Source organism: Gadus macrocephalus, chromosome 14, assembly GCF_031168955.1.
Source record: "Gadus macrocephalus chromosome 14, ASM3116895v1".
In the NCBI taxonomy this organism is placed as follows: domain Eukaryota; kingdom Metazoa; phylum Chordata; class Actinopteri; order Gadiformes; family Gadidae; genus Gadus; species Gadus macrocephalus.
In genome coordinates this window covers 21,343,139-21,370,926 of record NC_082395.1, presented here as the reverse complement: position 1 = coordinate 21,370,926, position 27,788 = coordinate 21,343,139, and the positions used below count along the sequence as shown (strand labels likewise).

The following is a 27,788-nucleotide window of genomic DNA, read 5'->3' as shown; positions in this document are numbered from 1 at the left end:
CGACACTTCGGACTGTTTAGTTGTACTGTGGTTTTTATTGCATGTACTGTAATAGCTGCAGAGAAATGACGTTTGGGATGAGCACAGTTTAGTGAAAAGAACCTGCAGTGAGGAGGGTCGATGGACATTCCGATGGCACTACTGACACGTTTACATTCTGTTGTCCGCCGTTTTCAGACAAGCACTTATATACTGCATTTGGAGAAGGCGTCTGGAAATGCGACGGGCGACATCAATGAATGGTTCAACATCAAACACGTAGATTTATTCACTTGGACTAGAGTCGTCCTATCAAAAAACGCTTAAAATGTTTGGAGTTGTGATTCAAACTGTAGCGGTTGTGTTTCTGCAAGGGCCGCGCTCTTTTAATATCATCATGGGTTGTGGCGGACGTTAAATAGTGTTGAGGGTCAAGTGACTGCAGAAATGTTATTGCTGGTAATCTGTGTGTGGTAGAGAGCTGTTGCGTTTGGTGTTGGAAAAAAACATCCAAGCGGCTGCCGTGTGCTTATTCGATATTTCCCAATGCAAGCATGTCACTGACCGGGTGTTCTACATGTGGTTTTCAATTGATAGTGGGCTATTCCTTCAAGTCACCCATAGGTGGGGGGCCGTCCAAATGCAGTATACGAGCGCAAACTCTGTAAGGACAAGACTTGAGCGATAGCCCCATCTACAGGTTACTTGCAGAACTGCAAAACATCAGGGGGTCCCCCAAGGCGGGATTAATTTCAATAAACAAAAAACAAAAAAATTATAATCGAAACTCCCTTTGAACTAAACACCCCAGCCATGTAACACATTACACTTTCCGACTTGCAAAAATGGTCTCATATAATTTCTAGGTAACTTGGTCACTCAACTATTACCGAAAGAAAAAAAGGCAATGAAATGACATAACCGTGACATTTTAACTGTACCTGATAAATTGTATTTCCCCCCCCAATATCTCTTCCTAACTAAACATAAGGACACAAAAGATACAGGCTCCAAAGTTAATACACATCTTATCCATACTATGTCCATATAATAAAAAAATAAATAAATTTAAGAAATAAAATGATTTTTGTAGAAGGTAAATCACTAAGCCAACGAATGACCTCCTACAGATTGATCGCTAACAAGAGTGGGTTTTCTTTTCTTCAAGTGTAGGATTTGATTTTTGCCATAAAAACCATCGTCACCCCCTTACTAATTTATGCCTATACTCTAGGCTCTTAACTAGCACGGCTGTGCTATCGGTACACAGGATTAATCTCCATCCAGCCATCCGTAGGGACATGTATTCAGTAGGTGTTCAGTAGGCTAATCGCTAGCGCCACCGTGCTCGGAGTGAGTAGACTGATGCTGATGATGTATGTTGGCAATGAGTCCCAGAACCCAGCTCCTTGGCCTCCCATAAAGAACAGCTAGGAGGGGAAAGTACACGTCTACACGTCTCAAACTGTTATATCTGGTAAAAAGAGAATAGGAAACAATTTATGATTGTTTTTTTTGGTTTTGTCCGTTTTTTTTTTTGCAATGGCATTTTTAACCTTTTTATGTATTTTTTTTGTAAAAATCTCTGTATAATCTGTCGAGACATAACAAAAAACAGACCAACCACCAGCAAAAGAGAACTGTCATGCATAAGTTATTTCCTCACTCGTAATGGATTGCATTTTTTAAGGGTCACCATAAAAAAAGGAAATCAGTGTACATTTTTTTTGTTTGGGTTTCCTCCCGTTCTTCAACATTTTTAGTCTTTTCCATCAATTTGTAAATGTATCGTTCTCGCTGAGAAGCGGTGTTGCCTCCAGCCCCAGGCTTTGTACTCCATGGCAGACCCTCGACACCTGCCATTTGTCCTCCCGTACACAAGGGGGCAATAAGACAGTTCCAGTGAGCGCCGCCGGCGGGGTAGAAACCCCTCCACGAGAAGCCTGATGACAGCGGCTAACACGCAAATATCCTTCATGATTCAATCCGGGTCCAAGAACCGAAGCCCCATTTCCTATAATTATTTATTTTTTTGTTCTTTTTTTTGTTCCTGCTATAAAACGCTTGCGTGTGCCCGGCAAAAAAATCTTGAGTGTAAGACAGAGATTCTACACCAAGAGCCTCCCAAGGCTGGAGTCTGGCAGCAGAAGTAGGACGAGTCCCGTCCCTGGGGTCCTTAGCAGAGGGGGGAGCACGGGCACGCCGCGGCCACCCACTATCTGCAAGGGTCCTCCTGGGTGGACTCCCTCACATTTTTCCTCTTCTTGCCGTTGCCCTGGTGGTGTGGCTTGTTGCCCTGATGGCTCTTCCCCCCTGAGGACGAGCTCTGCTGGTCGGCCTTATGAGAGCGGGGCGGCCGGGTCTGAGGAGGGAACAGGCAGAGAGGCGGTTCAGAACTGGGACACACACACCTTCCTGCTAGGGCTGCTTGCTTATGGGAATATATCCCTGAATCACAATTATTTTGGTCAATATTGAAGTCACGATTACAACATGCTTTTCTTCAGCATTTCTCTCCAAAAAAAACCACTTTGTAACAGAACTTGAAAAATCCCCCCTTAAAACACACAAAATGTTAAAACAGAAAATAAGAAATTTCATTCAATTCATATGTATTCAAATTTATAAAAAATAAAATACATTTGAACTTGATTATATTAGTTTGGAGATCGTTTGACCCAAAAATCGAAATCAACATTTTGATTCATCTCACAGCCCTACATCACGCAAACTGATCTCGGTCGGCTCTGCGTTCTTCTACTATGGAGAAACATTGATGAATTGGAATGACATTGCCTCAACCCAACATAGAGAGATGATGACTGTATATATTGATTAATTGTTGATTATAGATCATATATATTCAACTGGTGCTGCAGTCACAATAGAAGCCCGTTTGTGCAGCCTATGAATCTCTATAGGTCAGGATTAGCATGAAAGCTTTCCCGCAAAAAGTCAGTGGGATTACAATGGAATTACATGGAAGCAACTTCACTTTGAGCGGACTTTACTCAGACACCAACCAAGACACAATCATGTCCGTCTGAATAAGATGGTCAATTTACTTTGGACTCAAGAGAATGAGCTTGACTAGGGTTTTGGACATTTTCTTTTAGCAAAACAGTATGGGAGAGCATCTTATAATGTGTTTCGTGCCAGGGGCTGCAATGCTCTCTCCAGGTGGAAGCAATGATGTGCAAATATATTCTCCTTATATTCTTGTTTCATACATAATAAACCCATTAACAAATCCAGCATAAGGCTACTAGGCATGTTGGAGTAATAGACCAGCATTTAATTATGACCTTCAGATCATAAGCTTGCTGTTCATGACTGTTAGTATGCTAGGCCTGTAGACATAAAGGAGTTATTAAATCAGCATTGTACATGGATTAGCATTATATCGCTGGCCTCAGAAAGGGTGATTCTGACTAGCAGTTTCTCCAGGAATTGGAGCCACCAAGCCAGCTCGAGAACAGCCATAGACTTGTATTTATCCGAATTCTACATCTATCCCAATATAATTTTAGAAATAATTTTACCTTGCTTATTACCTGTTTTTTACAGTCACGTAAGAAGCTCTTTAAACCTCTCTTTAATCAATATGTATAGGGCCTCAGTTCTTCGCACATATCGACCATAAAGCCACGAATGTAGGGCTAATTCCAGGGTAAGAATAATCGATCAGGCCTCTTGATAGAGGATTTAAGGTCAATTTAAGCAAAAGGTCATTCGTTGATCCTGCTTTTAACCTTCAACAAACGCAGCAAGCCTTCAGCAGGTTGCGTGTGTCAAGAACAAATCGAGGTCTCCAACCTCCATCTTACTCTACTCTGATAACTGCAGTCGTACAACAGTTGTTCCCAGTATGACCTCAGTAGTGGCGCCAGCAGCCATGAGAGGGTCCCCCCTGATCTCAGGCTCATGCCTCGTTCTCAGGCACATCCCACTCCTGGCTGACTGGCTGACCCAAGATCTTATTCTTCAGCATCAGATGACCGCAGTGGCACAACCCCCAAAAAAACTAAAATGAACAATCGCTTATAACCAGACATATTTTGAGAAGGTATTGATAGGGATAAAGTCCTATTTTTATAAAAATTATATACGTTATACGGTTAGATCGCCAGATCTGACCGGGGAGGAGCTCCATGCGTGCCTACCTTGCCCCCCTTGCCGCCCCCGGTGGGAGTGCAGGCCGATTGGCCCTGTGTCCGGCTGCTGGCCACGCTGGGCGTTGAGTCCCGGTGGGCTTTGGACCCGCGGCCGGACTGCTGCTGCTGCTGCTGCTGCTTGGCCGTTTTACACGGTGTGCCGTCCGAGTCCTTGAGAAGGACACAAAATAACCTTTAAGGACGTTTTTGGGCAACATGGGAACTCTGTTCAGTTAAAGGGGACCTATTTTGCTTTTTTGACTTTTATGACCTATAAACGTTGTTATAATGATTTGATAGTCATGTTTAACCATACTAAAGTGTCAAATAATGACGGGCATGCATTTCGACGTATTCCCTGCGGACAGTCTGGGGTGGCTGTGCAGAGCGCTAAACACTCGGGACAACGTTTGCGATTCACTTGTTCACATTTCCGGGAAATCATCTACGTAGAGTGCCCCAATATGCCTGGTCAAATCTGCCCGCACGCGCGCTTCAAGGAAGGTAACCAATCACACCGGAGTTGGGTTGGCAGGAGGGGGGCGAGGGGGCGGAGAAGGACGAAACCGAGCGTTGACAGAGAATGCTGAAAGCGCCCAGATGAGAGGAAGAGTTTCCCGAAAATCTACATCTTTTTGTGCATGGTTAAACATGACTATCAATCATTATAACAACGTTTATAGGTCCCCTTTAAGCATGTTCATGCGTGCATGTTCACGCGTGTGCTTGTATGTCCCTGTGTGTGTATGCGTGCGTGCCCCTGTGTGTGTATGTGTGCGTGTCCCTCTGTGTGCGTGTCCCTCTGTGTGCATGTGGACTTACCGCGTCGCTGGACACGGTGGACGAGGACGAGGAGATGCAGAGCGGCGAGGAGCACATGGAGGGCGCCGGGGACGAGGAGCTGGAGGAGCTCTTGCTGCCGGGCGTGTCCGGCAGCTCCACCACCTCCTCCTCCTCCTCCTCTTCCTCCTCTGTGACGTTGTTGTTGCACTCGTCCAGCCGCTGGGGCTCCACCAGCAGCATGACATCGTTTCCTACGGCAACGATCACAATCACAACAAAGTCACAATCATAAACAATATCACCATCAGAATCACTACCACCATCAGAATCACTACCACCATCAGAATCACTACCACCATCAGAATCACTACCACCATCAGAATCACTACCAGCATCAGAATCACTACCAGCATCAGACAGTTTACCACGTACAAGGATTTGTCTTGGTGTTTGGTGCACAACAATAATAAACCAAGTAAAGAAATGTATATATGTATAAAAAAAATGGGATTTAGGTCAACAAACAAATGTAAAACAGAAACATTTACTAAAACAAACCAAAGAACTGTATGCATTTTGCAGGAATTTTCCAAATATGTCAGATGGACTGGAACCCTATGTTCCCAGTATGATCGATAACAATATGTGCAACGTCTAAGGCATCGACCAGAGCAATGTGCCAGGGAGACACCGGATGCAGTCCACAGGGACCCTGCAGTGTAATCTAAGCTCTATACAGGCTCAACTAAACAGCAGCGATCGGTTCCTCCTACCCTCAAAAGCTTTCCCAGCAGAGGGCAGCAGAATGAAAAAGCACTTCTACACCAGGGCGCTCTCCTATTTTCTAGTAATGACATGAGGGTTGGTGGTTTGATTGGTAGCAGATGTGGGACCTACGGTTGTTGGCGGGTTCACTCTGGGGCGGACGGCCCCACTGTTTACTGATCCAGTCCCTGTAGTCGTCCACCTCCTGGGTCACTCGGATGATCCGTCCCAGGATGCTGGGAGGGGGGGGTCGGAGGGGAGAAGGCATTAGGGTTCAGGCTCCCTTAAACTGACATATCACAAACACAGACTTCCCCCCCAATATGAAAAACTTTCTATATGGTTTTATGAAGGATGTCCCCGACGACGATTTTGCATGGTCGGATCTTATTGGTCAGGCCGGGTACATTGTCGTCCGATCATCCAATTATGTATCCTATCTTTTTTTAATGTATGCAGCTCAATGTTGCAATATCTTTTTTTGACCTTTGGTTCGTTTTAACACTTGACGATAATGAGCTGATCTATCAGGGTTTCCACAGCTGTCTATAGGCAAGGCCCAGCGCCTCCGCTAAATTACCCCACAAACAAAATTTATTTTTACAACATACATCCGTTCAGATCACCATCTGCATTCATTTGACAGAAAATATAGGCTACGATTGTCCTTGTATACGCTACTATACAGGCGAATATAATATACCACAAATAATGGAATACATCTCTGAAATCAAACGGTGTCGGGTCTCTGTGGAGACAGAAATCCCATCCCATCAGGACAGAAGCCCACGGATAAAGAGAACGTAGCAGCGTTTGACAGATGAGAAATTAAAATCCCATGTGAACATTGAGTTTCAGCACACAGAACACATGTGGCGCCATTCAATTTAGCAGAGCAGCGTACACCCACAAAGAGGATCATTCTCACCGGGCGAGTGCTGCTGTTGACAGTATGCAGGTTGTTTTTTAATCATCTTTAATGCTTTCAAAATGCTGGCAAACTCTGGACGATTTTTTCCCTGACATTGTGTGACCTTCTCGACCGGCAGCTCAGAATGTGCTCTACTAGGAAAATAAACTGATTGCATCGTGCCAATACTGGTACACAAAGGGGTTATCGAACAAACAATAAAGTTATAAATTGAAGGCAAAAAATAACACAGCAAACGCCCACAAAAGAAGCATGGCGTCATTTATAGGCTTTTTCTTCTAGAACCAACCGAGGCTTTACCTCCTAGAACCAAGCTACGCTATTCCTTCTAGAGCCAAGCAATGCGGTGTCCTCTTACTCAGCTGATTCTCTCCCGCTGTTAAACACATTTTTGGCGACATGACGATTCAACTGTTAAAGACGACGTCGACTTAATATTGTTCTTGCAATTCAGATCTGAAGTCAACCCCAGATCCTTTTCATAACACCAAAAACACAGAAATTGGAAACGTAAACACAAAATGACCCTGAAGGCAAATGTATACCTTAAACTCATCTCCCTTAATAATTATTTGACAAAAGAGAAGGAAAAAAGGTTACATTAACTTATATATATATAACTTATATTTATATAAACCACAGAAAGGTCCAGGAGCATGGATAGCCTGAATCAGTCCACCTCACCAGCCTGGGACTCTGACAGGATTAAACCCCCCCTCCCCGCTCCACCCCACCCCCGCACCACTGCAGAAGAGGGAGAGAATCCTCACCTTTCCGACTCGTTGTTGGGGTAGTACTTGGCGATGGGCGACATGGCGTGGCTGAGGACCACGTAGGCGTAGTCGAAGGCCTGCTTCACCTGCATGGCGCCGTACGAGCTCCGGCCCACGTCGTTGTCTACGGGACGCAGGGGACACGGTCAGGGGGGGGGGACACCAGGTTCATGTACGGTGAATTCAACCCCACGAATGAACCTCAGATCAGAGGGCTGAGAAGACTGAGGCTGCGTTCCAATTCAAATCAAATACTTTTTATTTGTACTTGTACTGCAGCTACCCTTACAAAGTATGTACTGTTGCACATAGTATGCATACAATTGGGATACTACAGGTGATGTCACTGATCAGCTTCCGTAGTGCCACCCATCGACTTTCGCTTTACTTCATATTTGCATTTCCCATACTATATATTGGTAATTCCTAATTATTTTTCTGGCATACTAAATACTATGGTAGCATGGGTGTTGGAACGCAGGGTCAATAAATTAACTCTTGACTTTTACTATTCAGTTATATGACCCATAGCATCTCCCCTCTGTCGAAGATAACACAGTGAAGCAGGGCTGAACAGTTCCCACTCAAGCCCAGAGAGCGAGGGGGGTGTGGAGTCGTCTCCTACCTGGCTGCAGGGGGTCCTCGATGTACAGCATGGAGGGCCGGTAGCCGTCCATCATGTTCTTGTGCACCTCGTCTTTGGCCACGTAGCAGCCGCCGTCTTTGATCCGGATGCCCGTCTTCAGGTAGTTGAAGTTGCGGCCGTAGAGCTCGAAGAACTCGATGAGCAGGACCCCGATGTTGGTGTTGGGACTCCGGACGTCCTCGCGGTAGTGGAGCTGGGGGTCAGAGCGACAACAGAAGCACATGTCAGCGAGTGGAGGACCACAGGGTGTTAAATGGGAAATGGCGCTTTACGATACTGCCTAACAGTCACCCATTCATGCACACATTCACACACCGACGGCGGAGTCAACCACGCAGGGTGACAGCTAGCTTGTCGGGAGCAGTTAGGGTGAGGTGTAAGGCTGCCCGATTATGGGAAAAATCCTAATCACGATTATTTTTGGTCAATAATGAAATCACGATTATTTAAAAACGATTGTTTTTGAGTTTTAAAGCATGTTGTATTCATTCAGCATGTCTCTCCGATTATTATTCTTAATAATTTATTATTCCTCTAAAAAGAGGAAAAAGAAAATTTTCCAATCTTAAATAATATACAGGTATGTATCCAGCTGTTCTGCCCTTTCTATAAAACATTTAAAAATAAATAAAAAGGAAAAAACGATTTAATTTTGTGATCGTTTGACTCTAAAATCGAAATTGCGATCAAAATTTGATTAATCAGCCCTAGTGAGGTGTCTTGCTCAGGGACACCACGACACTCGTACTATCAACCTACCTCCTGAGCCACATGCACCCCTGTGATCTTCTCAACGTCTGTGCATTGACACACGTTGTCATTGATTAAAATAAAGGTGATTTCTTACCAAATTCAAACATAGACGCGTGTTTGAGTGGTCATGTGCAAGAGAAGAGAAAGAGGCCACTTATGTAGAACTCTGTTGGTTCTATTGACTCTAAATTCCCTAGCACCGTATTGGAGGTGCATGCAAAGAGACATTCAAATTAAAACTAAGCCTTAAGTACACACAGCATGGAAATAGAGAAGGTGGAGGTTGTGGAAATCATGACATCCCCGCAGAAAAAGGTAGGCCAGGAGTCAACACGCTCATTACCACTTGGCAGCGACCGATGAATTCGAAGGTAATCAAGGTCGGAAAAAACAGGAGCAGGTCAAAGAAAGCGGAATGAGTCACAGGGTAGAGTACGTGCCAGGACCTGCGATGTTTCCAGATAAGCACTGATGGTCCGAATGCAAAATGCAAGCCACCTCCCTTGATTACCCTACTGCCAAAAACGATTTTGATCTTTCATCTAGACACACTGTTGATCTGCGGTGTGTTTGATTTGAGTGTTTGGATACTGGATGAAACCTTGACTAAACACAGTCAATATGTGGCCGCCCGGACACAATACCCTGGGAGAATTCATCCTCCCCAGTTGTGCATGGACACTACACAAACAACAGAGCATGGAAATGCAAGAATAGGATCAAGCAATTGACTGCCATTGTTAGCAGCTGACAATGCTCACCGAAGCTTTGTATTGCTTCCGAAAAGGAAGAATGGTTTGAACTGTAAATAGAAAGTTAAGCCTATTTCCCAAACGTCGCCGGAGACGCTCGTAAACCGGTTTATTGCAATGGGGGACGCTTTCTCCCTTGTTATCTCCCACCGTCTGAGTGGTTCAGTGATGCGGCTGCTGGTCTTTAATCCGCCAGTATTTAAACTCCCCACCTTCTTGCAATGCCTTTGCTCGGTGGAGTTAACAGCAGAGACCGTGAGCAGTCAGGGGACCGAGGGGTGCATGTCTGACCTGCAGGAAGCTGACCGCCATGAGGAACACGCTGTAGGAGCCGATCCCGCCGGTGAAGACCTCGTTCAGATCCCTCTGCAGCAGGAACTGCTTCAGCACCAGCACCAGGTAAGGCAGGGCAGGGAACTTCTGCAGGAGCAAACACAAGACAGGCACTCGTTCAGTGTTGACAGCGACCTCCGGTGGGCCAAAGCAGAACTGCACGTTTGTGAAAAGATGGGATTCAAAGAGGTATGTTAAAAGGACCCAACCCTCCAGGTGTGAGAGTGGTTCGCAATTACGAGCCCTAGGAGATAAGTCTACCAGTTGGTACAGTGCACTGGGTATGCTGGTAGACTGGTCTGTTCCAGCCTACATCTAGGTCGACACTCCCAGGTGTGATGTCACCAAGTCACAGGGAAGGGCAGGTTTTGACATGGCTGATCTGATCACACTCACAACTGGGCCCCTTTTAGAAGCAACCGGAGTGTTGCTTCATAAAAAAAGAGCATCAATCTTGATGCATACCCTTTAGTTCTGACAGCGATTCATGTCATTTTGACATGAACAACTTAATATAAAGGGCAATGCCAACATGTACCGACAAGGCAAAACTCTCCTTTTCCAGGGATCAGTCTTCCGGAGTTTAGTGAGTGACTGATTGTTTGGTTCGATTTCTTTGCGATATTACATCTTCACTAGATGTTCTAAATGCAAATAAGCACACAATAGTTGCAGTAAATGTACCTATTTAATTGCATGCACACACCAGTCTCTTCTCTAGCGGAATGCGCCAAGAATACCGTTTCACACAGCCTTTCAACACTTTCAGCCCCTTCGCCGCAATGCAATTGTCCGTGCATCATGTGAGGGAAATTTTGACATAAAAGAGTTTCACTCGTGTAGATAAGGTCACTTCTCCCTCGTGACCGGTTTCCAAATGTAAAAGGTGAACCACAAAGGGGAACTGGGTAACACTAGTTAACAGATGAAGTGTCTGGATAGCACAAACTGAAGAAACCAAAGCTTGAATTATTGAAGACTAAATCCCGTGGATTTTCCATCACACTTTTCCCAGAAAAGCTTTCTCACTCAGGTGTGAGTGGGGTGCAGCTTAGGCCAACACGGTATAACCCACCGACGAGGAGTTGTGACATGGCATTCCTTCATCAGGGCACAAGGGCCCCTTACATCCATTCCAATGATCACCCGTGCTTTGAATACAAAAAAATTGCAATTCTATGTTCATGTCACACATGCAGCTCTCTGGGCGTACCTCTTTGTATTCCTTTATGAGCTGGGCTGCTTTCACCCCACTGCGCACGTTGAAGCTGATGTCTACCTTGACCTCGGTCAAGGAGTCCGTCAGTTTAATGATGGGGACCTGGGAGGACAGGAGAGGTGGAAGATCAGAGGACACGCCAACACATTCACCGGCAAATCGAATGAGAACAAAAATACACATTCACCTCGGAGAGATTCGTAAAACAAGCTTAGTAGAAAACATACAAGACCATTTCCCAGACGGAAGAACCAAAGCAAAGCAACAAAGGGCTTTTAGTCAAGGTTTAAATCAGTAATTGGCTAATTGCCGTGACAAATCTTCTGAGAAGCTTCTTCTGACAAAGGGCGCCGCAGATCTACAGAACAATCTAGACTCTGACGTTTCACTTGCTTGTTCTGCAGGCAATTTCATTGAGAAATCACCATCCTAATGGGGTCAAGCGGAAGTTGGATATATGTCGAACCGTGTTGTATCGCAGTTTAAGAGCAAATGACAATCTCTCCTAAAACTCCCCTTCCTATCGAGACAATAGAGAAGAACTAAATCCAAAATGGCGGCCGTCGCTGCGGCACCGGGTCGGGGGATCGCGGCCAGTCGTACCGTGGCCTTGTCCAGCACTTTGATGGAGTTCTCGTCCGCTACGTTGCACCTGCGCAGGGCGTCCTCCAGGGTCCGCAGGGGCAGGGACCCCCATTTCCCGAAGACCACCAGGTCGATATCACTGTGAGGGGGCGGAGTCAGAGGAGGCGTCAGTCAAAACGGCCCCGTCTCATGATAACAACAACCTTTGTGAGCACAGAATCACACACACTCCCAAAAACGCACCCACACGGACACACACCCACACGGACACACACACCCACACGGACACACACACACACACACACTTTGATGAGGCTCTAGCTTTTCTAGGAATCCAGGTTCCGGATTCCTAGAAGGTGGGTTAGTGTGGGGTGTGGGGATCCACCAGTCAGACAGCGTACCTCGTTGGCAGATAGAGACCGGTGCTGAAGCTCCCAAACACTTGGACCTGGAACAGAAGCACAAACGCAATTTAGACGTCTAAATCACATTCACGGCCGTGCATTATTTAAAAGTCATTCAAACATTGCCCACATGAAGTGCAAGAGAAGCCTGCATGCAAGCCGCACCCCTAACAAACAAGTCACACGCCTTAAACTAGTGCTGCACGATTAATCGAATCGCAATCGCGATATCAGCCACTGCGATTGTATAACCGCAAAAGGCTGCGATTTAATTATTAAAATATAATGTAAAAAAAATAAATAAAAATTAAAATATATTTTCTTATTTATTCCATTTATTTTATTTAGTTTCACCATTGAGAAAACCTAACAAATTTCTGCACTGCAGAAATGGTACCCCTTACAAACAAGTCCTACCCCTGACAACCACGTCGTACCCCTGACAATCACGTCGTACCCCTTACAAACACGTGCCATTATTGTATATTTTTATAAACACGTGCATGTTTTCTGTATCTTCCTCCCCCCCCTAATCACGATGACACATGAGGCAGTGTGCTTGTGCCAGTAAAGGAAAACAGACAATGTGACAGGCGTCTCATCAGAGTGACAGACGGTGTCACGACGCTCTGCGCAGGAAGGCCTAAGCGGCCGCTGATGGTTCGCTGTTCCCACGCAAAGCGGTTGTGCGGCACCAGCTGCTGCCATGCTTGGAACTGGTCGGTTGGCTTGCTGGCGTCTTCAGATCTTTAACAGCTTATACGATGGCCTCGCAGGCACGCACACGACACACTACGCTACCTGCCTCCTGGCAGGTAGCGTAGTGTGCCCCGGGAAGAATAATTATAGTAAAAGAATTTAAACAGTCCTGATTTGCTTATGTATTTGCTTATGTAGTGATTTGTAAAGTAATTCAATATCACTGTCGATGACAGCGCCCTGCCCATGTTGGATAATGGAATTGTAATTAAAACAAAATGTATTGATTCATTTATTTTGAGTTTAAATAAATTTTCATTATGAACATCATTCTATTGTCCTTTATAAATGTGATGATAAATATTTTTTTTAATAATGGGTTCTAGCGACAACAGGGATATACAGACAACTGCCATTTCTATCCTCCTGAACCTGACCCATGCTGGCTCTGAGGCCAGCTAGACACGAAGAGTCTGGCGGCCCAGGAATAGCGCCACCGTGGAAAGCCTATTGGCCTTGAAACTCCTTCTCCTGGGCCTTGCCTTAACCAGCCTTATAAACAACACTGGTCAGCCTAACCGGTCACTTGATCGGCAGCCTGCTAGCGAATCAAAAAGCAGCCTGCCTCCAGCCTTCGTGCAAGGCGGACAGCTTTGACTCAGAGCTGTGGAACTCCTTGTTACTGTTCAACAGTAACAAGGTATGGTGAGGTGCTGCTGTGCTCCTGGGAACTTAGCAGGAAAACAAGGGATTCTGGGAGTTTGAGTTTTATTTCGTCTGTTGCTTACATCCTCAATGGAAAATTAATAAAAACCAACAATCTCTGTACTCACAAGAATCACCAAACAGAAGATGGATGCCTACATTCTGTGCTACCCTTCCATATAACAACAAGTAGTCCGAGCGGGCTCAACCAAAATGGTTGTATTGCGGCCAACAATATCAAAAGTAAGTGCTGTGTGGGTGAAGTCAGCGGCTTTCGGGTCCATTTTTGGACAGAGTCTGACTGGGTAAGGACCGGGCTTTGTGTGAAGCGGGTCACACACCGGGCAAACATAGAGCATCACGTGGGGTTGCGTTGCATAGTAGGAGGAAGGGCAACACACATAGGGGGAAGGTTGGGTTTTAGGTCTACGTGTGTTTAATATGATGGATGGTAGTGGCCGTGCTTAAAACATACTGCCAAAAAAGGTGGTTTAGGCACTGTGCAAAGTTCAGTGGAGTTGAACCAATGCTCCCGTCAAGATAAGAGCGCTCGCAGTATTCTGGATGACAGGAGAAGGGAAACAATAGCTGGAGTATATTACCAGCCTGTCATTATTTTATGTCGAGATTTGGCTTGTGAGGAAAGAGATAGAGTCACAGGCAGTTTAATATAAAGAAAAGACGAGCTCTGCAATAAAATTAATTCATTTTACAGTTTACTGCAAGTGAGTTCATATTTTTTTTTAATCTTACGATGTGCCGTACAGATGGCTGGTCCGTGACAAAAGACATGCCAATACGGCCACAGAGCAGCGAATGATGTGCTGCGACCAGATGAAGAGTTGAAGATGTTAGTCTGGAGCCCTGAAATGTCACATTGCTTATATGGACGAGCGCTCAGAGGCAAAGTATGTGGAGGATGAGGAAGGAGAAGACCCAAGGCTTCACCTACTCTGGCTGACGACAACAGAAATGTGATGACCACCTTTGTTTGGATTCTCCCTGAAGCGAGTTATGGTGCAGAAATCAATCAATAGGGAGTTAAAGTTCATGGCACGGAAGATACACCTTAAGACAGGTCTTTTATGTTTTGTTTTGGATTATACGCAAGACTGAACTTGAGTATGAGAAGATAAAAGAAAGAAAAGCTGCTTTAGTATAGATTTCTTTTTAAGTAGATCAAAAGCAGTGGTGATTACGACACGCTGGCCCAACCACCATTAGCACACCACCACTGCACTGGTAAATAAAATGTCTCCATTAAACAAGAAAAACATTACAGGACTCAACGCGGTGGCTGTCATTAACAATCACACCCCTATGCTGCCCAAACATTTCCTGCGTCCGTCTCGCCAAGATCGAAGAAAAACAAACAACCCTGATAAATGTGCGGAGAGAGAGCTCAATGTTCTGGGTCTGACGCATCCTGCAAAAATCCCAGGCAGCCAGCTGTGTGGGTGAGGTCCAAGCAGACCGTGCCAAGGCCTCAAGTAGCTTATCCTAGGATCGCTCCCTCCGTACAATAGGGTTCCTCGCCAGGAAAGCCCGGTCTAATACGACCACTACACTTAAAAACACAGTGTCTTCCTGAACACTCGCTCCAGCGATTCATTTAAGCACATTGGTGATGAAGGCAGCCCGTGACACACGTTTTACAACCTCCAACACACTCATTTTTTAGCTGCTCTGCCCATAAAACGTGAGTCACAGATTGTTAACTCCAGCTTTTCAGGAGAAAATGTCAGAATCGGAACGTTTGAGCTGAACACGATAGGACATCTCCCACAGCCTCAGCGCATCCAGCAGACGCTAGGCAGGCTTTCATCTCGACGTCCCCGGGTTCTTACCTCTGCACTGGGCCACAGGTCGTGGATGACGTCCTTGATGCGGTCCACCACCTCCAGCCTCATCTTCTCTTCCTCCGGTCGTGGGGAGATGTACTCGTAGAAGTCCTTGATCTCCTCGTGGAGCCTGCGGAGCACACAGCATCCAGAGTCAATTTTACTGCAATCATAGACAAAATATCTCTCTTCATGTGGGGTTGAATGCCAAGATATTCCATAAGGGTGGAAGGACTTTAACCAGCAGGAGAAGTGGGAAGTACAGAAGTGAGGCAGAGGTCATAGAACGATCCCCTGTGCGAGACCATGAATAGAGAGCAAATCAGCATCAAAGCTCCCCTCTGAGCGTGAACTCAGCCACGGGGCCTTGAGGTCAGGTTCCTACTTCCATTCCTCCCCCCGACGGCAAACGTTACACCAAGACGTCAGGAACCGCAAAGGACTTCCACTCAAATCTGTCCAACTGTGTGAATACAGATCAAGGCACCGCAAAAAACGTATAGCCTGTGTAGATTAAACGGGACAAAGGGCCAAGAGAGTTTATTCTCAAATTATGCTGCACATCCCCCAGCTTCAAAAAAATATGACTTGACTATACACTTCTGTTAAAATTGTTACAGCTACTCCTACGACCTGTGACATGACCTGTTTTGAGTTTGATTCCTCTACTGCACTCATACATTACATTCATTTAACAATGGATATATATCCCCCAAAAGGTGCAAGAATCATTTGAATACATAATACGTATCAAATAAGCAACTGTCACAACACAGAAGCAAGAGATACAGAAATATTATATCATATTTTTGAATGATATTGACTGGAATCATTTATGTAAAAAATATATAAATCAGCCAGGATTATCAGCAGTCCTACACTTGAATATAAAGGAATTCCCATTGAGGGATGAAAGCAACACCATTGCGTATTGAGTTTGGAAGCAGGTGCCAAGATGACCAGAGTTCAACTACAGAGAGCTGGCAGGGCCGAGAGCCCCGTTGCTTATGCTGGTGCATCTTAGGGTTAGGGTTTCTAGTTATAACTGCCGGATGCACTCCAGGGTAACATGGCGTCAGAGAGGTGTACTGAAATAGCCATGGCATCCCTGAAACCGACGCCACCCTTTGACCTGTGTACACATATAATATACAGCACGCATACACAAGGTGAAAGAATAAACACTTGGCTAGGCCGTATTTCCAGTCACTGGAATTTGCAGTCTGAGTGGTGTGTCAAAATGGCTGGAGGATATAGATTTTATGTTAAAAGAGAAGATTGGATGCAGGCTCATTGTTCGAATTCCCCCCTCTAGCAGAAGAGAACAGCATGCTTTTCATCTCGTTTGAAATACCTGTTTCAAATGAATCACGTGACCAATTGTCAAGTGTCCATTTGTATTTAGTTTTGCCAGGCAGTTTAATCACCACTAATTGCCGCCATGCTGCTTAATGATGACAGACCAAGCAAGGCCCAACTCATCCTTCTGCCAGCTGTGGAACCAATCAATGAGCCCTGGTATATGCGAAGGCCCTTGGGACAGTTAAGCACGCAAGCAATCACATTTGACACACACACACACACACACACACACACACACACACACACACACACACACCTTGTTTCAGGTGAAACCAAGCATCTCATGACTTAAATTCAGCAGTGCCAGATCCTCCATTAGCCATTAACACTCCTCGCAATCGGACATGCATTCCCCCATGTGGAGAAAACAGTAATATCCATGTTCTGCCCCAGATAAGCCCAGTCAGATTTCCTGCCATAGGCGGCAATATTAACTATCCCTTCGGCAATATGTCTGCACTACCGACTCAGAATCTCATTCATACACCTGCGGGATTGCTCCTGGTAAAACTTATTGTTCTGATTTTCCTCTACCCCTCAGAGGTAGTGAAGAAGCCACACACAGAAATCGCAAACACTGGTATGGATTTTTAGAATGATTCCAATGGGTGGTTTCGGCCATGGCCCGGTCAGGAGAATGCGAGCATTGGTGACAATAGGTCTTGGAATGCAGATTGAATTTGAGATTCACATGAGTGGAAGAATTCTAATGCCTAGTCATGAACAGCCAACATCAACATCAAAAATCGTAGGGGTGTGACGAGATTAAACTCAACGATATTACCCGTCGTGTTAAAAATCTGTCTCACGAGATTTGTAAGCTATCCAAACTTCTATTTGTGGCCTGTAGGGGCAGTAATGCGCCTTTGCTACGTCTAGCCTGCCAGAACCTAACGAAGGAGAAGGAAAAGAAGAAGAGGAGAAGGAGGGGAAGCAGGGGAAGCAGCCATAGGCAGCCAGAATGACGTCGGAAAATACCCGTATTACTGTCGAAGATGCCCCCGCCACTTTTAAATCATTTGTTTGGCAGCATTTTGGGTACCCGGCGGAAATTAACACTCCTCGCAATCGGACATGCATTCCCCCATGTGGAGAATTGATCAGAAGTAGAATAGGTTGAATTGTTCAAAGGAAATAGTCCTCAATAAATCTCCAACCACCATCTGCTGCCCTGAAGCCAGTGCTCAAACACAGCTCTTCCAAAGGCCGACAGTGTTGCACAATTCTGGATAGGCCGCCGTGAGATTTTAATGCACGTGTACGACTGAAAGAGAGTGTAGACGGTGCGATGTACCCACCTTGGGCAAACAAAAGAAATGGACTTGGTGGTCCGGCAGATTGAGTGAGCTGCCCATACAGTCCCATTAGCAGGGCCATTGTGTGAATTGCAGGCGAAAGCATGCCCACTGCCAGAGCCATGGGTTAGAGGTGAAACATTGGTTTTCCTGGGCCCCAATAATTCTTAGGCAATCGTATGTTTGCCCTCTCAAGGTACAGGGACATAGTTCAGCAACGGAAAACGCCCCCTCATTCACATTGCTAAATGGACGGTTGTAGCAGATAACCGTAGAAAATATTTACCAGGGGTTAAACAGAATTCAGAACGGTTGTTTATTTTAAAAGTTATAAGAATCTGAACATATCGATTGTAATAAAGGTGCCAGTCCTAACCGCTGGTTTAAACTTTTTCTAACAAAACTTCTTAATAACCTACTGGAAAAAGGAACGACCCCTCACATGTAAGCCTGGGGCCCGGTGCTGTTTAAGGGCCGGATCAACAGGGCAGCAGTTGGCCTTGGAGTAGGTCGTCCTGCCCACATAGGCTGACCCCACACCAGCCAGCTCTTTGTATAAATACAGTGGGAATGGGGACGCGTTTGAGAATGTACAAATAGGCTAGTTCAAACTGGCCAGGCACACATACACACACAAACGAAAACAACGTGGGCTAAGGTCAGTGACCGGCTGACCAGACTGCTCCAACGGGCAGGCCAGTGAGTACGTCTGTCATGGAAAACAAAAAACAGTAATATCCATGTTCTGCCCCAGATAAGCCCAGTCAGATTTCCTGCCATAGGCGGCAATATTAACTATCCCTTCGGCAATATGTCTGCACTACCGACTCAGAATCTCATTCATACACCTGCGGGATTGCTCCTGGTAAAACTTATTGTTCTGATTTTCCTCTACCCCTCAGAGGTAGTGAAGAAGCCACACACAGAAATCGCAAACACTGGTATGGATTTTTAGAATGATTCCAATGGGTGGTTTCGGCCATGGCCCGGCCAGGAGAATGCGAGCATTGGTGACAATAGGTCTTGGAATGCAGATTGAATTTGAGATTCACATGAGTGGAAGAATTCTAATGCCTAGTCATGAACAGCCAACATCAACATCAAAAATCGTAGGGGTTTGACGAGATTAAACTCAACGATATTACCCGTCGTGTTAAAAATCTGTCTCGCGAGATTTGTAAGCTATCCAAACTTCTATTTGTGGCCTGTAGGGGCAGTAATGCGCCTTTGCTACGTCTAGCCTGCCAGAACCTAACGAAGGAGAAGGAAAAGAAGAAGAGGAGGAGAAGGAGGGGAAGCAGGGGAAGCAGGGGAAGCAGGGGAAGCAGCCATAGGCAGCCAGAATGACGTCGGAAAATACCCGTATTACTGTCGAAGATGCCCCCGCCACTTTTAAATCATTTGTTTGGCAGCATTTTGGGTACCCGGCGGAAATGATGAATGGCAGTAGAGTGACTGATAAGACACGGACAATACCAAGTTGTCAGTCACATACTTGGTCAGACTCTGTATGCACTATTTGCACTCTGTATTGAAGGAGTAGAACTTTGATTTGGTTGTGCACATAATATTGTTTGCACTTGGAAAAAAAGAGAATTAGTTAATTTAATTTATTTTACTTCAACTTTTATAAATGTTGGTTTTAGTTTAAATTTCATGCATGTAAAGAGTTATAATAAAACATTTGAAAATGCATGTGCAACTCTGTTAAATAAAAGTCTGTTGGTCCAGTCATATATTTTGTCATTGTAGTTTTCTTAAAATCTCGTCTCGTCTCGTTCTCGGGAACCGAATATCGTGCCTCGTCTCATGAGCCGAGTGTATCGTGACACCGAACCTCAGACAGTGTAGAGTGGACACTACAATATTACTGTGCGTTCACACTAAAAGCTGTAGAGCGTTTTGAGCGATAAACGCCCATTCACTTTCTATTAGACATGAGCGATAAAGCGATTGGAGCGATAAAACGCTTGAGCGATAGCTTTAAAGCTGTAAATGAGAGTTGAAAACAGCTCAACTCTATGCAAATTAGCTAGTAGCGTTTCGGCTGTAAATGACCGCCAACCAATCGGAATGTAGATGTCTCTCATCGGCGTGGGTGGTCCCAGTAAACATACGCGAGAAAACGCAAGAGTGATATGAGCTGTAAATATTTTGGACAGCGTTTCGTTTTGAGCCATTTGGCGATTTTGCATCTTTTACAGCTTTTGGTGTGAACGTACAGTTATATATTTAATTAATAATAATTAATAATAATATATTTATTTAATCAAAATGCAGAGAACGTAACAGTAAATTGCCTTCAATGACAAACATAAATCTACAAAGAAACTGGTTGAGTGTGATAAATGAATACTGGTATCTTTGGTATACGTAGAATAAATGTCTTCAGTCATGCGCCCAAAGGCAATGAAGTGAATGGCACGCCAACTAGAACGAAAATAATGTAATATATGCTGAAATTACAGCATTAAACAGTAATAATTCAGAATTATGTACCATAAACCACAAATCACTTCTGTCACACCCAGGTTGCAGCAACACCTCTAAAAAGCCGACGGCTACAAATACCTTTTTGACCCAACAATGAAAAAAGATAACGCAATGATTGTGCACGTCATTATATATCATTAAGCCCTAAAGTCCATACAAACAGTTATGTTGTTGCTGGTGTCTTATTCCCAGAAGAAATTCATGTACGTTTGCGTTGCTTGGCAACAGTACCAGCTTGGATCTCGACAGCTCCAATCACCAGTTGGCCCCTGGGCCGACCAACCAGGCTCCGTCTCAAGACACACGGCCCTCCTCCTCCTCCTACTGACATCGGCAGAACCACCTGCTACGACCCGCAGAGCAGACTGGATCACAAACGTCAACCGAACGGTGTGCCAGGGTTGGCAGAGACCTGTCACTATTTACTGGCTCCGTCAACGCTTAACCACCACTTGCACTCAATGTGCAAGTGGTGGTTAATCGTCGATGGAGCCAGTAAAACTAGTCAAACTAAAACACTTGCACTTTATGTGCAAGTGGTGGTGGGGGGGGGGCTACTCAACAACACGGTGTGTTGTTGAGTCCTGTGTATTGGCGCTCCATAAATAAGTTAAAAAAAATTAAAAAAAAGAGGTGCCTGACGCTTAAATAACATGGGGAACGGTGCGAGAGGCAGACACCGGATGGCGGTTACCTCAGACCGTCTCCCTAGGAATCAGACAGACGCTGTCTAGGTTTCATTTCTAAATAAATAATGGGCCTGAGTTTCGTTTATGATTCGGCGTGGGGGAGGGAGCGAGCCCGGCGGGTACTACTACTGGAGTGCATCAGCGGTGGTTTGGGACGAGGACTGAGAAGGACTGCCGATGAGAGAGAGAGGGAGCAATGGAGAAAGGAAACCATTTCCTGCTGACACTAAAACAGAAGTGCCAAAGTTTGTTATGGCAATAATAAAAGTAATTAACTGATACTGTGTCGCACACACTATCGTGACCACTGATTGGAAACAATGTTGTTGTGGATAAGGTTCTCTCAACAGGACTCAAGTCCAAATGTAAAACAAACTAAAAACTATCAGAGCAGATTGTCTATCACTTAGTTTAACTTCTTTCATGAAGCCTTTTATGACCCACATTAGGTTGGAAATCACAACCCAAGTACACAAAGAGGCACGGCTAGTCTGACCGGAGGTAACACTCAAAACACAGGGAAATTCTCCCCTGCCTTGGTTTCATTTCAGAGTAAAGAGAACTGCCCAGCCCTGGTTCGTACCATGGGGCTTGACAAGCGAGCGGGGCGGAGCTTGCACCGTGTGACAAGAACAACAACAACGAGCAAGCCCCTCCCCCTGCAGGTCTCATTACAGTTCAGCGCATGCTTAGGGCTGGGAACACAGACTCTTGGAGGCTTTATCAGATAATCCACCTGCCATGCAACATGCACATGTTGCATAATCATATGTGACTGTGGATAAAGAGACATCATTTATGTTTATCACCCCAAGGTTAAGCACTTAAACTTCATTCCACTGATGAAAAACCCTATAAGGCCGGAGAGGGGTGTGGTGTGGGTCGATGGAGAGTGAACTGCGATTCCACCTGAAGAGCAGGACAGATGGAGGGAAAAGAGGGTTTGCCTCAGCATGAGAGGTGATATGGAAGAGGGGCTGGTGGAGGTAGAGGAGCAGAACGGGAGCCTGGCTGGGTGTGGTGCTGCTGGAAGGGCCTTCATGTATACACGGGCCATCTGTCGCCGCTAGCTGAGAACCTACTGCTGCATGGTCATGACACACAAACGGGATCACAACATGCAACAAATGTTTGTGGTTTTCTACACTACAATTGTGCCCCAAAAAAACGTTATGCATGCTTCAGGCGCAAGTAGAACTGATTCAATTAATGTTCGTGCGGAAACACAATAACCCATTTATCACCTTGCTACACTAGCAAACTGGTACGCATAAAAATATGACACGCTCTCTGTTTAGCGTTCAGTGAATTAGGAGACAGGATGTAACAGCTCTGCAAACAGCAACACAGAATGCCATAGTTATTGTGTGCCGTCATTTGATATCAGTTGTACACAGCGCTCTAGACAATATGAAGACACGCGCGCACACACACACACACACACACACACACACACACACACACACACACACACACACACACACACACACACACACACACACACACACACACACACACACACACACACACACACACACACACACACACACACACACACACACACACACAGGTGTTGATGTCTGATTCATCAATGTTTAATGAATGATCTGATCTGTGGTTGACCCAAAGGCTCCGGTTACATGGACACTCCGGTACCGATTGCCAGCGACTAGCCTAACCTAGTTCTTCAACAACTAACCGCTGCGACCAGGCCAGAACAACGCGCCCGTCTGCTTAAAAAAATACACAAAACTGATGAGGTGTGTTGACCAATGAAAAAGTACACAACGTTCCGACAATATGCCATAAAATAGAGAGGGCCATGATCTCTCACCAGTCAGTTTGTGTTTATGGGTTCTGTGGTCACTTCCGTTTCATCTACTATTATTACAGGCTGGTACGGTTTCTTTCCTTTTTTATGTCATTATGTTAAGGAAACGATAATCCATAATATGAGGATTACCTGTCAATCCCAGAGGGGAGGTTTTACTATAAGCCTTGCATGCCATCATTAAGCTCTGCCATAATTATTTTTAGATCTACACTTTGGTTTGTCACTTTTTTTTGCCAATAAATATATATAGAATTAACGATCCCTCAAGAATTCCTGAAAGAGATGAAACACCTATTGTGAAAGCGCTGGGCATAATGAGCATTAGCACCCTATTCAAATCAGAAAGGACCCCATTATGGTGACATGTACCGATACAGATCCCTCTTCTTGACAACCAGAGACTTGTTCTTATTAACGACATTAGATGAAGATATCGAGTCGACGATGTCCGAAACGAACTTAACAATTACAAAGCAAATGCCATCCCAGGTCACAACCGATTGGGCGGACATCTGTTCCCCCCCTGTATTATTGTGAGAGGGAAAGGGAAACCATTAAGGCTGACCTCCTGAGAAACAGCTGGGGGACCTCTCAGAGAGGTGTAGAACAAACTGAGGAAACATCTGAGTGCTGTATGATAACTGGTGTGTGAATGTAGCGTGTGGCTTGCTGACCACATCAGAAGGGAGCTCTAGAAGGATTTCCATTGGACAGGAAGAGGAGGAGGGGAGAGGGAGGGCCAACACACATTCCTAACTACACATGGGAAGGCAGATTAGGCAGCTTGCCCACAAGTGCCTTTACAAAAGGGCCCATTTTCACCTACACCACAAAGCCCCGTTCTCAACACCAGCCCTGGGTTCACCACAGAGCCATCCTGAAAAATAGACAAGAGGAACCACAATGAAATAGACCTATCTGAGGAGTTAAAAGGGGGATGGGGGGATGGTAGAAGTGTCAGGGGCATAGTGGATGACAAGAGTGGAGCGGTGGTCCCAGGCATACACCGCACTACATGCTGGGAACAGCGATCATAACTCAGCAAGAGCTGTGTGAGCCAACGGCACTTAGCAAGAGGGCGGGTAGCCGCGCGTTTCCAGAGCCCACATGTCCTGGTGCTTCCCTGGATGAGGATTGATGCAGTGACACCGGCTTTTAATAATTCACACCAGGCAGATTGGACCAGTCATGCATACTGCTTGAGAACAGGGAGGTGGGAACGACAGGCAGACACTTGGAAGTCAAAGAGAATGTATGTCAATAAAGAATGCAACTAAACTGGGAGACCGATTTTTTGCCGTGATGGTTACGAAAGGTCAGACAGCGCATAGTTGAAATTTGCAAAGAATTTACTTTCTTGACCTTTTCCGTGAATGAGATACTAACGTCATAGCCTCAACCTTGATTTTGAAAGGAACGGTTCTTTAATAAAAAAATAAGAGAACGTTTCTTGGATATTCTTGACACTTGACAGTAGGAAATGCTCGGGATTCTCTCGCTCCGTCAGAATGCTGCGTTTGTTTGGCCGGCTGGGCGAAGGGTTGGGCCTAATGGGTGTACTCAGCATGTAACATGTAAACACTACGCCCTTTTCCAGAGAGGGACATCTCTAAACCCTTGCAGAATGTTCCAACACTCTCTAAAGAGTAGGCCGGCCCCATCACAAAAAACAGAGCCCACACCTCGTCAGAGACCCTCAGCATCACCGAGGCAACTTCCAAATACAGAGTTCGCTGAAAACGCGTGTCCTCTCCCACTCCCACCCCTCACTCCACTGGCTGCTATCTTCTAAAATATGTGTGTCACAGTGACGGTACAAGTTAACAAAACTGACACCATGGCTACGTACGAGTGTGTGGGTTAAGGTCCTCTGCCGTTTCTCTCACACACACACACACACACACACACACACACACACACACACACACACACACACACACACACACACACACACACACACACACACACACACACACACACACACACACACACACACACACACACACACACACACACACACACAGAGAGAAAAAAGACGGATACATTAGGATGCTAATCACTTTCCACTTTGGCCCAGACCCCGCTGGCTCCGAACGAACCAAACTCTTGATTCTCCTGTACACGAGAGAGACTGGGACAAAGGAGCAAAAGAGAGGTCGGACTTTGACCGCAGCATGTATGGGGGGACGTTTAGGCATCGGACCATTACGAAACACCGGTACTTTTAAAGCCACATGTTACAGGCATGGCAAAGTTCAGTTTGAGGTTGAACAGTGGAGGAAAGAGCATAACGAATGTTACAGGAGTAGCGACGAGACATCCAGGCCAATTGGTGTTCAGGTTCTGGAATAAGAAGGACCTAATCACTGAGGAATGTCCTTTTACAAACACTGCCTCCATATTAGTATAAATGAGGATAAGCACAGGACGCCTCAGCTGTGGGCTGGGATTCTTGCCTACACATGTCAGGCAAACACAAACTACACACACCTCAAATACCAAAATAGTTTTTTTTAAATACCGCCCCACCCACCTGAGGCCTCCTGCAGCACATATCGGATGCCTATTCATCAGGAAGAGTCTTAGGTCGTCTCAACTTTTGCTTGCAACTAAATCGTTCAGAAAAGAGGACATTGTTGAGATTGTCAATCATTTGCCATGGAGCTCTGCAATAACCCTCCCGAAAAAACGGTCCACTTAACTGTAGCTAGTCATAGATTTCGTCTAGGAAAGAATTAATCTTAGGTCTATGAGCAATTAACAACATGAAAGGAACATCCTCTACAATATTAACGTTTTTGAACAGGGAATGTAGGGCAGAGTGAGTCATTCTTACAGAGTTTGCTCTGTAAGAATGACTCTTCACTAGAATGACTTCTCAAACTCTTCAATGTCGTGAGACATTGAAGAGTTTACTTGAGTAATATACCCGTGGCAGTACGTGTTGGAACATTATGTGCCCATATTCTCGACCTTAGTATAGCGATGACCGAGGGATCGCGGTTCATTGAATGGTGATTGTGTGAAGGGTTTTCTATTAGAGAGCATGGCTTTCTGACTTTGACAGGGCGATGCCCTGAATCCATGGTCAGGAAGTCATGGTGCACCTGCTGCTGTCGCTCATGGTCCAGGTACGACTAAACTTCGGCCTGGCTCATCCAGAACTACATGTCTTAAACATTTAGACACTTTAATACAAAAATGTGGCTTACATGCATAACCTAATAAAGTAAATCCAACATTTTAGTGTCCTGCAAAAAGAATCGCATTAATTTCCAAGTCTCGCACGAATATGTGCCTATCGTCAGGGTAATTTCAATACAGGAACCTGAAAGCGAAGGGGGGTGAACTGAAATACTGACTAATTGCCCAGACCTCGGGGTACGAAGGTCAATAAGTTGACAATGTGGTGACACTACTGCGGGACAGAAACAACCCACTACTCTCCTCCATTGACAGAAGACATGGGACGTTGCCCCCCATTATATCCTCAACTCAACAGTGGTGGTTACACGGTCCTAACCACCAGAATAACCCGGACCATGTCTTACCCGATGATTCCTTCAGAGTAGTTCCTGTCTTTCCAGGGAGTCCCGGTGTATGCGGTGGACACCGGGGGTGACACCTCCGGGCCGTCCGCGTGCAAAAGGCTGCTATTGAATCCATACGTGCTGGCCTTATTGTCCCTTTTCCTTTTGTTGGTGTGTCCTGCACCCAGAGCGACCCCCCCGGTGCCCGGTTGGCCCGCTCCCCCGACGACACCTGCCCTCCCCGAGGCGCGATTATTCTGGTTGTTGTTGGACTCCAGCGGAATAAAGTCCCGCTGTTTCAAGATGTCCCCGTCCTTCATCGGGTGAGACATCCTCGCCTGACTCCCGACCTCCCGGCCGCTGCTGATGCTGCTGCTGACAGTCCCGTGTCTGCCGGTGATGAGCGCGTCGCCCGGCGTCGCCGCCGCCGCGTTGATGTTCGCCTTCAGGCTCGGCGTGGCAGGGGGAGCCGCGGTGTAGTTGCTGTTCACATGCAGGTAGCCCAGGCCTTGTGTTGTCTCCCAGATCTGCATCCACAGGTTGTTGGCGGGTCCACGTTGTTCTGGCTGCAACCAGGCGATCCGCGGATCCATCAAACGGCACTGCGGGCGCACAGCACCCCGAGCGAAGGCTCAGCTCGTGTGAAGCTAGCCAGGTAGCCGGCTAGCCTAGCCTAGCCTAGCTTCGGTCTGATAGCTGAAGGGCTGTGCAGGTCCGTTACGTTACGGAACGCGGTATAACGCGCTCCCTCGGACCTTACGCGGGTCGCCGTGAATTGAGACCGTCCACAGAGAGATGTGACTGAAGGCTGAGCTGTGTGTTTAAAAAAACGAGCTCACGCTTAAACTTCAAATTGTCAGACCGAAGATAGCGTTGCCTACCGAAGCGCTTCTGACCCTTTCCACCGATCACGGGTCCCTTCAATGGCGGAGCACGGAGCCTCAGTACGCAAGCGCGGACCTGGGGTATGAAAGGGGCGGAGACAATGATGTTACGTAAGAGAGAAAAAATAAAAAGTGGGGGGGGTTACGTAAGAGCTAGTCATTTCATATTTTCAGAGGCAATCCTACAGGTTGGTAAAGGGTTGACTTCTGATGTAGAGCTTATGATTAGCATCCATTAAAATGTCAAAATGTCAAAATGCCTAACCCATCATCTTATTATGATGCTCGAACTAATCTCAAGTGTGCGATACTTCTGCACTTGCAAAATGTATAAAACAGTGAAGTTCCTGTTATATAAAAGTCACATAATTCGCCTCAA

At 45.8% G+C, this 27,788-nt stretch overlaps 1 protein-coding gene across 1 annotated transcript; it reads right to left on the bottom strand.

The window, feature by feature from the left end:
* Window positions 1–15: 15 nt before the first annotated feature.
* tent4b (terminal nucleotidyltransferase 4B) lies at window positions 16–27,496 on the bottom strand. The gene is made up of 12 exons (XM_060071680.1): window positions 26,547–27,496; window positions 15,329–15,452; window positions 12,075–12,121; window positions 11,692–11,812; window positions 11,083–11,190; window positions 9,828–9,956; window positions 8,011–8,224; window positions 7,383–7,509; window positions 5,814–5,917; window positions 4,956–5,167; window positions 4,143–4,304; window positions 16–2,341 (listed from the first exon to the last, which is right to left on the bottom strand). Exons 1-12 carry the CDS (start codon window positions 27,116–27,118, stop codon window positions 2,195–2,197), a joined length of 2,067 nt encoding a protein of 688 aa, XP_059927663.1. The 5' UTR covers window positions 27,119–27,496; the 3' UTR covers window positions 16–2,194.
* Window positions 27,497–27,788: the final 292 nt, after the last annotated feature.